At 42.3% G+C, this 12,965-nt stretch overlaps 1 protein-coding gene across 2 annotated transcripts in view; it reads right to left on the bottom strand.

The window, feature by feature from the left end:
- Positions 1-1,516: 1,516 nt before the first annotated feature.
- EOGT (EGF domain specific O-linked N-acetylglucosamine transferase) overlaps positions 1,517-12,965 on the bottom strand; it is a 38,878-nt gene continuing 27,429 nt past the window's right edge. For both annotated transcript variants that reach the window (XM_040454484.1, XM_040454483.1), the window contains exons 14-17: positions 9,555-9,616; positions 6,539-6,658; positions 4,266-4,368; positions 1,517-3,693 (exon numbers count right to left, since the gene is read on the bottom strand). In XM_040454484.1, coding sequence (XP_040310418.1) covers positions 3,547-3,693; positions 4,266-4,368; positions 6,539-6,658; positions 9,555-9,616 — 432 coding nt within the window. In that variant the 3' untranslated portion in view covers positions 1,517-3,546. The remainder of the gene's footprint in view (positions 3,694-4,265; positions 4,369-6,538; positions 6,659-9,554; positions 9,617-12,965) is intronic.

Genomic DNA, 12,965 nt, shown 5'->3' with positions numbered 1-12,965 from the left:
CTTCAGCCAGGTCACGATCTCGCGGTCCGTGAGTTTGAGCCCCGCGTCGGGCTCTGGGCTGACAGCTCAGAGCCTGGAGCCTGCTTCGGAGTCTGTGTCTCCCTCTCTCTCTGCCCCTCCCCCGTTCATGCTCTGTCTCTCTCTGTCCCAAAAATAAATAAATGTTAAAAAAAAAAAAATTTTTTTTTAAAAAGAAAATGATTTTGTAAGTGCAAGAAAGGGCCTAAATCCAGAATATTTTCTCGATTCTCTATTTCCCCAGCTAATTTTTCTCTTTTTTCCCTCCCTCCCTTCCTACTTTCCTTTCTTCATTACCTGTAAACTTTCTTGTTTAAATTCCTTCGTAAATGAAGCCCAGTATCCAATCTATCTGCTACTTCCTAGCTGTGTGGCTTTAAGTAAGTTCCTTTACCCCTCTGCTCTCTTTAAACATCTAAAGAATGGTTTTTACATTTCTAAAAACTTGAGGGGGAACCAACAAATAATAAGATGGGGCAGAGAAGACATATGGTCCACACAGCCTTCTACAATATGAAATACACAACATACACATCTCCATCTCAGAGTCTGTTTCCCAGAGAACAGACCTTAAGACATCCCTCTGCAGTCTACTCCTTCATCATCGCTAGAGTTACCCTGTTCGAGGCAAGATCATTACTCCTGTCTGCAACTCAGCAACTCCCCTTTGATCAGAAACAAAGGATGGGAGCCTTGCCACTTGCACCCCAGTCCCAGAACCTCTCTGACTTCAACTCCTACTCCTCTGCCCCTCAATCACTCCAGCTGCACTGGCTTCCTTGCGTCTCCTCAAACTTGCCAGGCATGCTCCTGCCTCAGGGCCTTTGCATGTACTCTTTTGGCTTCCTGGAATGCTCTTGGCCCAGTTATCTCCCTGCATTGCTTCCCGGGTCACCTATTCCAAATCGGAAGGCCTTCCCTGACCCTCCACTTAAGTGTACCAGACTCCGCCTTCCCCAAGAAATCTACATCCCTTGCCCCTCCCTGCTTTAGTTTTCTCCTTAGTGAGTATCAGCATCTGGCACACCGTGTAATTTCACTTATTTATATTGTTTACTGTCTGTCTCCTCCACCGGAACGTAAGCTCCATGAGGGCAAGGACATTTTTCTGTTCTTTTCCCAGAACCTAAAACAGTAACTGGTACCTGGTAGTTACTCACTCAGTATTTGCTGAACAAGTAAAGCAAGTGAAAGGACGGAAGCTTATGGATGTGGGGCCAGAAGAGCTGTGATCTTTAGGGAAGTCCTCTCCCTTAAACCGCGTCTGATTTTCCTCACGTGAGAAACGGGAATAATGCTTCTGTCATTTTTGTAAAAGTCATGCAATACAACATTTGGGAAAGCATCGTAGAATCATCTGCTAAATAAACGTAAGGCCTAATTTTTGCTTAAACCGAATTCCTCATCAGCGAGCTACTGATTTTTATAACCTAGAGCCACCAGATTGCCAAAAAGTAAGGGTGTAGCATGAAGACGCAGAAAACCTTGAAAATTGTTCTGGTATTCAAATAAAATATAAAACGATTTATTTCAAAGCCATACCCAAAATGTACAAACAATGAAATCTCTTTTCAAGACTTAATTTTCAAAAGCACTCCTTACATTTAAATTTTATAACCATTTGAAGGTCTTTTGCTCCCATAGAAAAAGTCTGACAAAAGTTAATTCCATAAAGTGTTAAGTGGACTCGTGTTTATATAAAAGCATTCTCTCTACAAATGTAAAATATTTCAATATAATAGTTGCATTATGAAAATGTCCTCCATTTCTGGAATTCTTGCTAGTCTATAGAATTGTATTTCTACACACTTCTTAAAATGAGGTAAGCTCAACGCTGACATTTTTTTCAGATACTTTTTCTAGAAGTTTACACTGCTCTGATTAAAAGTATAATGCTGCCTTTAAATTTCTTTTAAAGTGAAATCTTTTCCCAGGAGTGACTCTATTCTGCACGAAGCACAGCCATACCACTCACTTAAATATTCATGTGTTGTGATTCTTTTTACACAATTTTCATATCGAAATCAAAAGTATTACTATAGTCCTTCACTACTCTCTTTACAGAGATCTTAATAAATATCCCTAAACTCTGGAAGACTGTTCATAAACCTTTAAAGCAGGGGTCAGCAAACTTGTTCTGTAAAGGTCCATATAAAAAAATACTTTGGGTTTCTCAAGTTACTATTCTGCTGCCTACTCTTTTTTTTTTTTTTTTTACAACGCTAAAATGTTTTTTAAAAAAATCTGCAGCCCTGTTAATCATCTACTTTAAAAAATAGAAGTCATTCATCTCTAAATTAGATTTCTCAAGTGTTAATAAAATGTAAACTTCACATTTCGCAGTAAATTAAATCCATGGTTTCTGACCCCTGGATTGAAAGTTCATAAACAGTAAGAAATTAATCCCAGAGAGTGGGACTGCATTTCAGATATTCTTTTTAATCAACAGCACTTTCTCATGGGCTGCTTTTTCATTTTGAAATGGAGAATTCACGTGTGTCTTTACTTTTTTTTTTTTTTGGTTTTTGTTTTTGATAGGGAAAAAGTCTCTTCATGTAGCTAATCTGGAGTCTACAAGCTCAAAGGGAAACACTCCCGTGCAAAAGGAGGCAGAAGCATCACACAGGCGTGTGCAGTCACGAATACCTGCATCGAAACCACCATGTGATACAGAAATTCAACCTAACTGCTCTCCAGGGCTAAGAAGGAATTAGGGGCCACCAGCTAGAAGGTATCCAAAGCAGTCCTAACGGATGGTCTAATTTATTTTTATCGTATGTAGCTGTTGCATTTGGGGAAAACATGATTTGCATATGAAATATGGGAATATAAACTGATGCAACGGCATGGTTTATTGAGGTTCTTAGTGCATGTAGCCTGGAGTTCACTAAAAAGATAGAGCAGAGAATTCTGTGGGAGATACTTTGGACTCTGAGAGAGTAAAACAGACCTGGGTAGAACATTGTTTGATCTCTGACATGGAGTAGGCTACCTATAGCCTGGTACTGAGAATCACAACGGGGCGTGTGTGTGTGTGTGTGTGTGTGTGTGTGTGTGTGTAGTATGTTGTTTTCCTTTCCTACCACAAAGTGTCGTGAACAGATTTTGGCAAATAAAAAAAGCTGCTGTGAATTTACTTAAATACATCAGAAACACATTGGAAGCCACTAGAATTCTAATCCCATTGTCATCTGCAAAAACATTTACAAATTCTAAAGCCAAGAAGGTTGACAACTTTGGTATACCTAAGAAACGCAAATACATCAGCGAGCCCATGCCTTATTTTTAAACTACAAAAAGTAAAGTTTTCAGTGCAAAAATAGTATCTTGATAAATAGCTATGACACGAAAATCACGGGAAACAGTTAAAGACTCTAAAACATGTAAGTAATATCCTGAAGGCATGTTTTGGTCCAGAAAAGGTAATTTGGGGTTAGGAGATAACTAGTTGTTTTACTTATTTAACTGTGAGAGCCTGGGTGGTGGAATGTTTAAACAAACAGACTTTTACAAACAGACTCGGCACATTTATAGCTCATCACGTTTTTTCCTAAACGGCCACTTCGGGTGTTGTAATACGTGGTCTGCCGCCTGAAGGACAAGGTACATGAATTCTTCTACATCGAAAGAGTAGTTGGTAAACTTTGGATGTTCCCCCAGAGTCGGGTGGTGGCCCTGCAAAAACAATCACAGAGCTGTAAGTCACTAATGACATGGTTTTCGGAATAGGAACATAATTATTTTACTTTGGCCAAGGCAACTATTTTAATTTATGCTCTGCATCAGAAACTGGCAATTTTTTTTCAGTACAGAGCCGGGTAACACATCTTTCCAGCTCTGTGGGCCATACAGTATCTGTTACAATTACTCAACTCCACCAGGGAAGTGCACAAGCAGCCAAAGACGACATGGAAACAGAGAAGCGAGACTGTCCCAATAAAACTTTATTTATAAAAACAGGGGGTGGGCTAGATTTGGCCCCAGCGGTCTATAGTTTGCTGATCTCTCCTGTATATAATTTAAAAGATCTTTCAAGGCTCAAATTTCACAAAGTTGTCTTCTCAACATAAAGATAGGGAGTGATTCATTTCCCTTCTCCCAACCTGCAAATATAAAATACAACTCACTATTTTAGGAGGACAGTTTATCTCTGGACTGAAGTTTAAGGGCAGTTTTTCATATTAATCAGACACTTTAAACCAATTAAAATGAAAAAAAAAGAGGTGAGTTTTGTCACTGAACTTTACCTTATCCTGAGGAAAGACTTTATTCTGCCTTCGCCAAGTGATGTAATGGATCCCTCTCAGCCTGGCCAGGTCTAAGTAGCAGCGCTCATCTCCACAGTTGTACCTAAGGGCACAAGGGCACCCACACGTGAGACTTGTGTCCAGGGGTTTTGCCAAATCAACACCTGTCTGGGGAATAACACACCTCCCAAATCTGTTCCTGCAAAAGGTCGTGTAAACAGTACACAAGATTGATGGAGATTATTTTTTAAATATCTTCATAAGTGAACTACTTTATTTTATTTTTAAATTTTTTTATACATTTATTTATTTTTTGAGAGACATGGAGAGACAGAGCACAAGTTGGGGAGGGGCAGAGAGAAAAGGAAACACAGAATCCGAAGCAGGCTCCAGGCTCCAAGATGTCAGCACAGAGCCCGACGCGGGGCTCGAACTCACAAACTGAAATCATGACCTGAGCCGAAGTCGGACGTTCAACCGACTGAGCTACCCAGGTGCTCCTTAACTTTAAAATATCCAGAGAGGATCAAGGAATGGAGGGAACTAAAGTCTATCAAGAGGGCCGACTGACTGTGGACTCGGTATTATCTCCTAATATCCAGTCTACACACATGGAAGTGGACTTAGGGGAGTAACACATCCAAGGGCACCTAGCTAGGGAAGCAGAAATGGAAACCTAGTCAGCTGAGCAACAAGGCCTGAGCACTATCAACCACCTCTTCCTTCCTTCCTTCTCTCCCTCTCTTTGGGAGAAATGAAGCATTGAGATAGAATCCATAATTATCTGGCTATTTCTCTAATGTATATGTATTTCAAATATTTTTGCAAACTGTTGGAAGTCCACAATTTTTTTTCCTAAATGGTCTCTCATTCAAATACTGAATGAAGTGGTTTTTAAAGTGAAACTGTAACATCTAGGTATACAGACACAAAGAGCGAAATGGGGCAACAGTAGCCACTGTTGGCATGCCCAGAACTAAAGATGGGGCGTGGTGTCTATGGCAGAATCACTAAGGGGGAGAAGGCCATGTCTCTATCATTGCCCACCCAGTTAGAGGAGCACCCCAGGAAAATCACTGTCCTCTTGAGGCCTCGCTTTCCCTGAGTATAGAATCAGTGAGCAGCAGGCAACATGGTAGGCCTGTGCTTTGGAGCTGTGCTCTTCATGAGACAAACAGGTGCTTGAACTCGCTCTCTTTTTAACTGTGGTAGAAAACACTTAACATGGAATTTACCGTCATAACCATTTTTAAGCACACAGCTCAGTAGTGCTAAGTGCACTCACTCACACGATGCAACCATTCTCCAGAAATTCCCCATCTTGCAATCTGAAACGTGACTCCATTCAATACGAACTCTTCATTTTTCTCTCCCGTGTGGGCTCCAGGCAACCACCATTCTACTCTGTCTCTGTGAATGTCACTACTCTGGGTACCTCACGTAAGTGAAATCACACCGTATGTGTCCTTCAGGGAGTGGTTTATTTAGCTGAACATAATGTCCTCAAGGATCATCCGTGTTGTAACACGTGACAGGATTTCCTTCTTTTTAAAGGCTGAGTAATGCTCTACTGGAGATATACAGATATACCCACATTTCCACATTTTGTTTATGCATTCATCCGCTGATGGACGTTTCGGTGGCTTCCACATCTTGGCTGCCGTGAATAAGGGTGCCATGAACACAGGTATGCAGTATACAGGTTCCTTTTTATCAGCATGATGGCACAGAGTGTAGAGAGATGGTCCCAGTCTGAGAAGGACACAGCAACGAGCTTTCAGGAAGGAAGTCACAGACTCCCATCTCCCACATCATACCGAGATGGAGGGAGAAAGGGGTGTTTGCTTGCTAACTGTAATGGCAGCTACAGACTTCACATATTTAGTTTTAGGTCTGTTTTCTCTCTAGATGCCTGTATGATGTGACTTTCTGGTAATGATTAAGTATTCTGCCTTTTGGGGGCATCTGGGTAGCTCAGTCTTTGAGTGTCCAACTTCAGCCCAGGACATGATCTCGAGATCCGTGGGTGCAAGCCTTGTGTTGGGCACAGTGCTGACAGTTCGGAGCCTGGAGCCTGCTTCGGATTTTGGGTCTCCCTCTCTCTCTGCCCCTCCCCAACCCACGTTCTGTCTCTCTTGCTCTCAAAAATAAATAAACATAAAAAATTTTTTTAAAAAAGTATTCCACCTTTTGAAGCTCTGAATGGCAGTCTCAGCCATGCACAAAAAGCATTATTTGTGGCCTCAGTGTACAAGTTGTCTCCAAACACTTACAGTTCAAAGACAGCAGCCCAGTCTGGAAGGAAGAGTAAATGAGTAAGACCAGCTCCATGCATTCCGATAAATATGTCCGTGTTATGACTGATCCTCAGCTGATCTAAAAACCCAAGTTCCCTGTGAACACATAGAACAAAAGAAGACAGAGGGGAGAAGAGAGAGACCGCTGGATTGAGTTACTCCTGACTCATGGTAACAGTATTCATACAAGCGCCTTTCCCAATTTAAATCACATGCCACTATGGCTTTTTCCCAAGTCCAAGCTTACTCCAATAATTAATAAGTTAATTATTTAATAATTTAACATTGTTTTCTAAGTAAGCTCACTTTAAAAAAAAAAACTTAAATGTATTTTTTTAAAAAAGATTTTATTTTTAAGTAATCTCTATACAACGTGGGGCTCAAACTCACAACCCTGAGATCAAGAGCCGTAAGCTCTCCCCACCGAGCCAGGCAGCAGCCCCTAAGTGCATTTATTTTAGAAGGAAACTTTGAGAGCGGTCTTAAATGAAAAACCAGTAGTGCCTGACAAACAAAACTGTAAAGACAGATACAATCAAATGAAAAAGTTTCAAATCTAGGTAGGTACTATTGAAGGAAGAGCTGTGAGCCTAAGGCCTGCTCTTTCTTTAAGAAAAAAGGAAATTAGCAGGCACTCCAGAGATGTTATGTTGTACTAGCATCAAACTGAAAACTAGTTCCTTAAGGTAACAAAAGGACTTTTTTTTTTGTAAAATAAATTCTTCTTGTGAGACTGGAGTTCATTCAATGCCATCTGGGTATACCTAAAATTATCTCAGATACCACGAGGGCATTGTCCTGCCTTTGCAACAGACTAATCCTCAAGTTTTATGCACATCAAGATCGTTAAAGTGTCCTTGGAATTCCAGACCCTAAAAGATATGCAAACTCTGAACTGAAAGTCAGTGCCAATAAAGTCCACTGAAGTGAGGCTGCAGTAAGTATAACATTCTGAATATACATAATGGAATTAGACCTCCCATTCCCTCTTACCCAAAGTAAAAAAAAAAAAAAAAAAAAGAAAAAAAAGAAAAAAAAAAGGAAAAGAAAAAAATTACCGAGATTATTTTGGATTTAAGAAGAGAATGTGAAATCCCAGCTTCTCCTCTTTATTATTTTTTTTTTTATTTTTATTTTTCCAGCTTCTCCTCTTTAAAGAGCTTCCTCTCGAAGTAAATGAAAACCCCACGTTCCACACAGAGAAAGAAGACAAGGGCACCATGTGTGTGCTTCACACGAGGTACACGTGCCTCAGTTTCTCAAAGAATGCCAACTGATGCCACAGGAAGGGTGGGTATTTGCCCAGGTAGGAATGACCCTGGAGTCACCCGGTGTGGAAAATGTCTGAGGATAAGGAGGCAAAGCTCCATCTATTATGTTAGTAACGCTTCCCTCAGATTGGCAATGTCTGAATTTACTGGGAAACCTGCGCGGGGCACAGTTTCTTAAAAGCCAGTCAACAACGGAGCCTCCCCACTTCCTGCAGCCTGACGTCCGGCCCTCTTCTTCCTTCCTGTGGCAATGATGGTAGTCACCACTGCACAGTGTATTTTGTAAAACAGTAACAGTTTCGCCAACTTCGTAAGACCAGAGGGAGAACTGAGATAAAGCAAGCGAAGCATAACAGTTAAGTCTCAACAAATCGTAGCTGTTCTTAAGATTGCTGTGTATTTGTATTCATTGTCTACGGTGCTGAAGACAAGAGCCATGCCATCTTCCATATCTGGATTCCTATTTCAAAGGCTGTGCCCAGCTCATGGCAGACACACCATAAAGATTTATTGTATCAGTGAACGCATGCATGGTGAAGAAGGTGCGGAAATCCCATGCTCACTGGTAAGTTTGGTTTTTTTTTTTTTAAAGTAGTCTCCTCCACACCCAACATGGAGCTTGAGCTCAACGACCTGGAAGTCAAGAGTCACATGCTCTACTGACTGAGCCAGACAGATGCGCCTCTTACTGGCTTCTAACCTATTATAGACATTCATATGCTGGTATACGTATGCTTTTTTTTTTTTAACATAGAAACTCTTTATAGTGTTTACTTTGGAAAACAAGACAGTGACTGTGAGTGGGGCAAATGGAGGAGAGTTTTCACCTTTCCTTTTGCGCTTTTTTCAATACTGCTTGACTTTTCCAACCAGGAACATCTATTTTACAGCATCATTGTTTTTTCTATCATTCATTGTTTTTTCTACTGTCTATAGACAGTAGATGCGTGGCATATTGTGTCTAAGCCTTTTACTTCTGTTGGAATTTTAAAAGAAGTATAAATACTTTTTAATATTTTTTAGAAACCTCATATTATTCTACGACACTCAAATTATTCCCATATGAGTTGAAATGTGGCAACTAGCAGGACACATGAGTCCAGTAATATTTTTTAAATTCAGAATTAGTTGCCAACTTTTAAAAATCCAGAAATGTCAGGGGCACCTGAGTGGCTCAGTAGGCTAAGCATCCGACTTCAGCTAAGGTCATGATCTCATAGTTTGTGGGTTCAAGAACCACGTCAGGCTCTGTGCTGACAGCTTGGAGCCTGGAGCCTGCTTTGGCTTCTTTGTCTCCCTCTCTCTCTCTCTCTGCCCCACCCTCACTCACACTCTGTCCCTCTCTCTCTCTCTCAAAAATAAACATTTAAAATAATAATAATAATAATAATAATAATAATAATAATAATAAATAAAAACACAGAAATTTCAAATGAAAATCTCGGTTCCTCACTTCTCTTGAAAAATGAGACGGGGTTGAAATATTGGACCCCACAGAGCTGAAGAGTGACTGCCCTGTGCCCTGGTGCAACCCCCATCACCACCAGGGGCCCTCTCCTGCCCTGGGGCCCTTCCCTGCTGGCTACACTCACTGATGCTTCTGCCTGTCCCTCCCTGGTCTATCAGCGCCAAAAGCTACCATTTGAAAAAATCCTTCGACCCCTGTTAATGCATCCAAGCCAAAGATGACAGTGTCTGCTCAAGGGTGAGGTATCACTTACCTATACTTGTAATCGACAATCCGAACCTCAAGTGTAGATACTGTTTTCAGTGCATTTACCAGCTAGGGAAGAAACAGAAACATTTAGAATTTCTTTTTTTCTTTATCTTCTGTTTTATTTTCCTCTGAGTCTTAAAATTTCTGTTTTTCATACAAAATACTTTTCAGGTATTACATATCATTCAGGTTTAGTGTTTTAACCCTTAACTGAATTCAAATGCAGATTTCACCCCTTGGTCGCATTATTCTACCACCCTAAAATCCTGCTGTGCTGGGCTGTCATCGGGCTGAGAGCGGAAAATTCACGAGAGGGGGGCACCTGGGTGGTTCAGTGGGTTAAGTGTCCGCCTTTGGCTCAGATCATGATCTCACGGTTCGTGGGTTTGAGCCCCACGTCGGGCTCTGTGCTGACAGCTCAGAGCCTGGAGCCTGCTTTGGATTCTGTGTCTCCCTCTCTCTCTGCCCCTCCCCTGCTCGCACTCTGTCACGCTGTCTCTCTCTCTCTTTCTCAAAAATAAATACAAAACATTAAAAAAAAATTCATGAGAGCAAAGTGGCACAGAAGCCAGTAGGCGTTAACGGCCATGGTTACTACTTGCTAGTTATTCCTTCCGTTTCTCAATGTGTATTTGCTGAGCACCTACCTTGTTCCAGGTTTTATGTTAAGAGTTTTCTCCCTACCCATTATCTCACTTCAGACAAACCACTTGTGCTTTGGACCTTATCTTCTGAAAACGCTAAATTCTTGGCAGAAAAATGTTTTCAATATTTCTACACAGAAAAAACAATTATTCTCTTAGCAAACAAAGTAACAAAGCACGATTAGCCTATTATCAGAAACACAGCCATGGTTCTCTATGTCCCTCACAATTAAGCCATCTTGAACCGACCTATGATAGCAATGGTAACCAAAGTATCCCTTCAATTGTGCTGGCATTGCTCGGTACTTTGGTGAATGTCACTTAATCCTCATACAGTCTCATACTGAGTAAATATTCTTATGCCTATTTTTATTAAAGATTTTATTTTTTTAATGTTTATTTATTTGAAAGAGAGAGAGTGAGCGAGCATGTGAGCACAAGTGGGAGAGAGGGAGAGACAGATGAAGAGAAAGAATGCCAAGCAGGTTCCACTTGGCACAGAGCCTGATGTGGGGCTTGATCTCACGAACCTTGAGATCGTGACGTGAGCCGAAATCAAAAGCTGGATGCTTAACCGAGTCACCCTGGCACCCCAAAGATTTTATTTTTAATTAATTTCTACATCCAGCATGGGGCCCAAACTTAGAACCCTGAGATTAAGGGTCTACCGACCAAGCCAGCCAGGTGCTCCCGTATGCCTATTTTTAAATGATACAACGGAGGCTGAAAGATGTTAAGGACCTTTCCCAGAATCTCCCAGCTAGCAAATGGCACAGCCAAAACTAAATCTAGGTCATCTGACCCCCAAACCTGTGTTCTCAGCAGGTACCCTGTACTCCCCCATGTATTAAAAGCAACAGACGGGGATTTACATCCAGTCCCCACCCCCGTTAAGCACGCACACACACACATAGAATGGAAGTTTCTCTCTCTAGACAGCTCCTGAACTCCCATAAGTATGCTGCTTATGTCAAGGAGCTGAAGGAGGGAGGATAGATTAGAATCCGTTTTTCAGGAGGGAATTAATCCCAGGGCATGAGCCCGGGTCCCGTAATATGTGTCCACATAAAACACATCACTTGTTTCAGAGGGTCCCCTGGCAAACAGGCTCTTGTTCACAATTTCTAGTCACACCATGGAGGTGGCCAGAGCTCTCTCGACCTTGAGGTTGGGCAGGACTGCAGGAACCACCATCCAATGAGAGCATGGGGGGTTTAATCATGTATTCACGAATCAACGTAGAGTCGAACGTGCTTTCTTCTCTGCTTGGTAGCTACCTTCTCAAGTGATGCCAATTACTGAGACAAAAGCAGCCAGTGGGTGCTCATTGGCTTAGAGTTCAGATCTGAACTTCCAGATCTCACCTCTGGGCAACATGGTGCGGGCGATCTGTGTGACCGGATGTGAACATGTCGGTGGCTGACCGGCAGCACCCAGCACCACCCCTTTCCACTGGATGGATGATGTTCCTTCGCCAGCCTTCCCGACACGGCCTCCTGTCACATCTATTTGTGTTAGAGCAGTGGCAGTCTCTGGTTCAGAAGCAGGCTCAGACTCTGACCACCTCAGCTCACCCCCGCCTCCATTATTCTGCTCACCAGCTGCGTGACCTCAAGCATGTTTTTTTTTTTATCACTTAAGCCTCAGTGTTCTTTTCTAAAACAGAGGATAATAACAAAATATGTACCTCACGGGTTTGCTGGAAGCAATGGGGAACACAGAGTAATGTTCTTGGCATATAATTAGCACTCAATATGTGTTACCTCTACCAATATATACTACTGGTCTGCCTGTCCATAAGGGTTCCATCCATCAACCCCAACATGGCATCATTTGATAGATTTGTATTTCCGGGTCTTTAAAACACACACACACACACACACACACACACACACACACACACACACTGCTCATTTCTTCCACCCACAACGTACAATCATTGTCTCATTACAGCATATGTTCATAATCCATATGGATCTCAAGACACTAATTGCATAATTTTGATCAGCCTGTTAGGCATCCACACTAATTTGTGTAAAACACTTTACCCATCCAAACCTGCCCCCATCCCCCCTCCTACGGAGCTTTTCCCACCTCAGTTCCACTGACCTGATCAAGCTAAAAGCCCGGGAGTTCACCCTTGATCCTCAGTGCTTGGCCTGACCGAACATGCACCTACATATTCAGCCAGGAAGTATCCCAGACTCGATCTCCGAGACAGATCTTAAATCCATTTACTTTGTCATCTCTGCTGTCATCACCTTCGTCCAAACTCTTCCCGGGGCCACAGTGACAGCTCTGAATGATACCCCCTGTTCCTACTCTTGCAGCCAAAGTGGTTTACAAATAAATGAATAAGCCAGTTCGTGTCTCTGCCTGTGTATTTATTTTCTATTAGCTGCTACAACAAATTACCACAGACTCTATAGCTCACGGCCACACAACCGAGCCACTCAATGTTGTGCAGGACAGCAGTCCAACAGTGAGACAGATGGCTGTCTGCAGGGCTGTGCTCCTTCTGGAGGCTCTAGGAGAGAATTCGTTTCCACCTTCTAGGAGCCACTGCATTCCTTGGCTCGGGGCCTCTTCCTCCATATTCAAGGCCAGGGATGTGGCATCCCTCTGGCCCTGCTTCTGTCCTCATGACTCCCTTCTGGATTCTGTCTCCTTCTTCCACTTTCAAGGACGTGCGGGACTAAAATGTGCTCAGTGAGGGGCGCCTGGGTGGCGCAGTCGCTTAAGCGTCCGACTTCAGCCAGGTCACGATCTCG

Source organism: Herpailurus yagouaroundi, unplaced genomic scaffold, assembly GCF_014898765.1.
Source record: "Herpailurus yagouaroundi ecotype Mexico unplaced genomic scaffold, PumYag 213, whole genome shotgun sequence".
NCBI lineage: Eukaryota > Metazoa > Chordata > Mammalia > Carnivora > Felidae > Herpailurus > Herpailurus yagouaroundi.
This window is presented reverse-complemented; position numbering and strand designations above follow the sequence as displayed.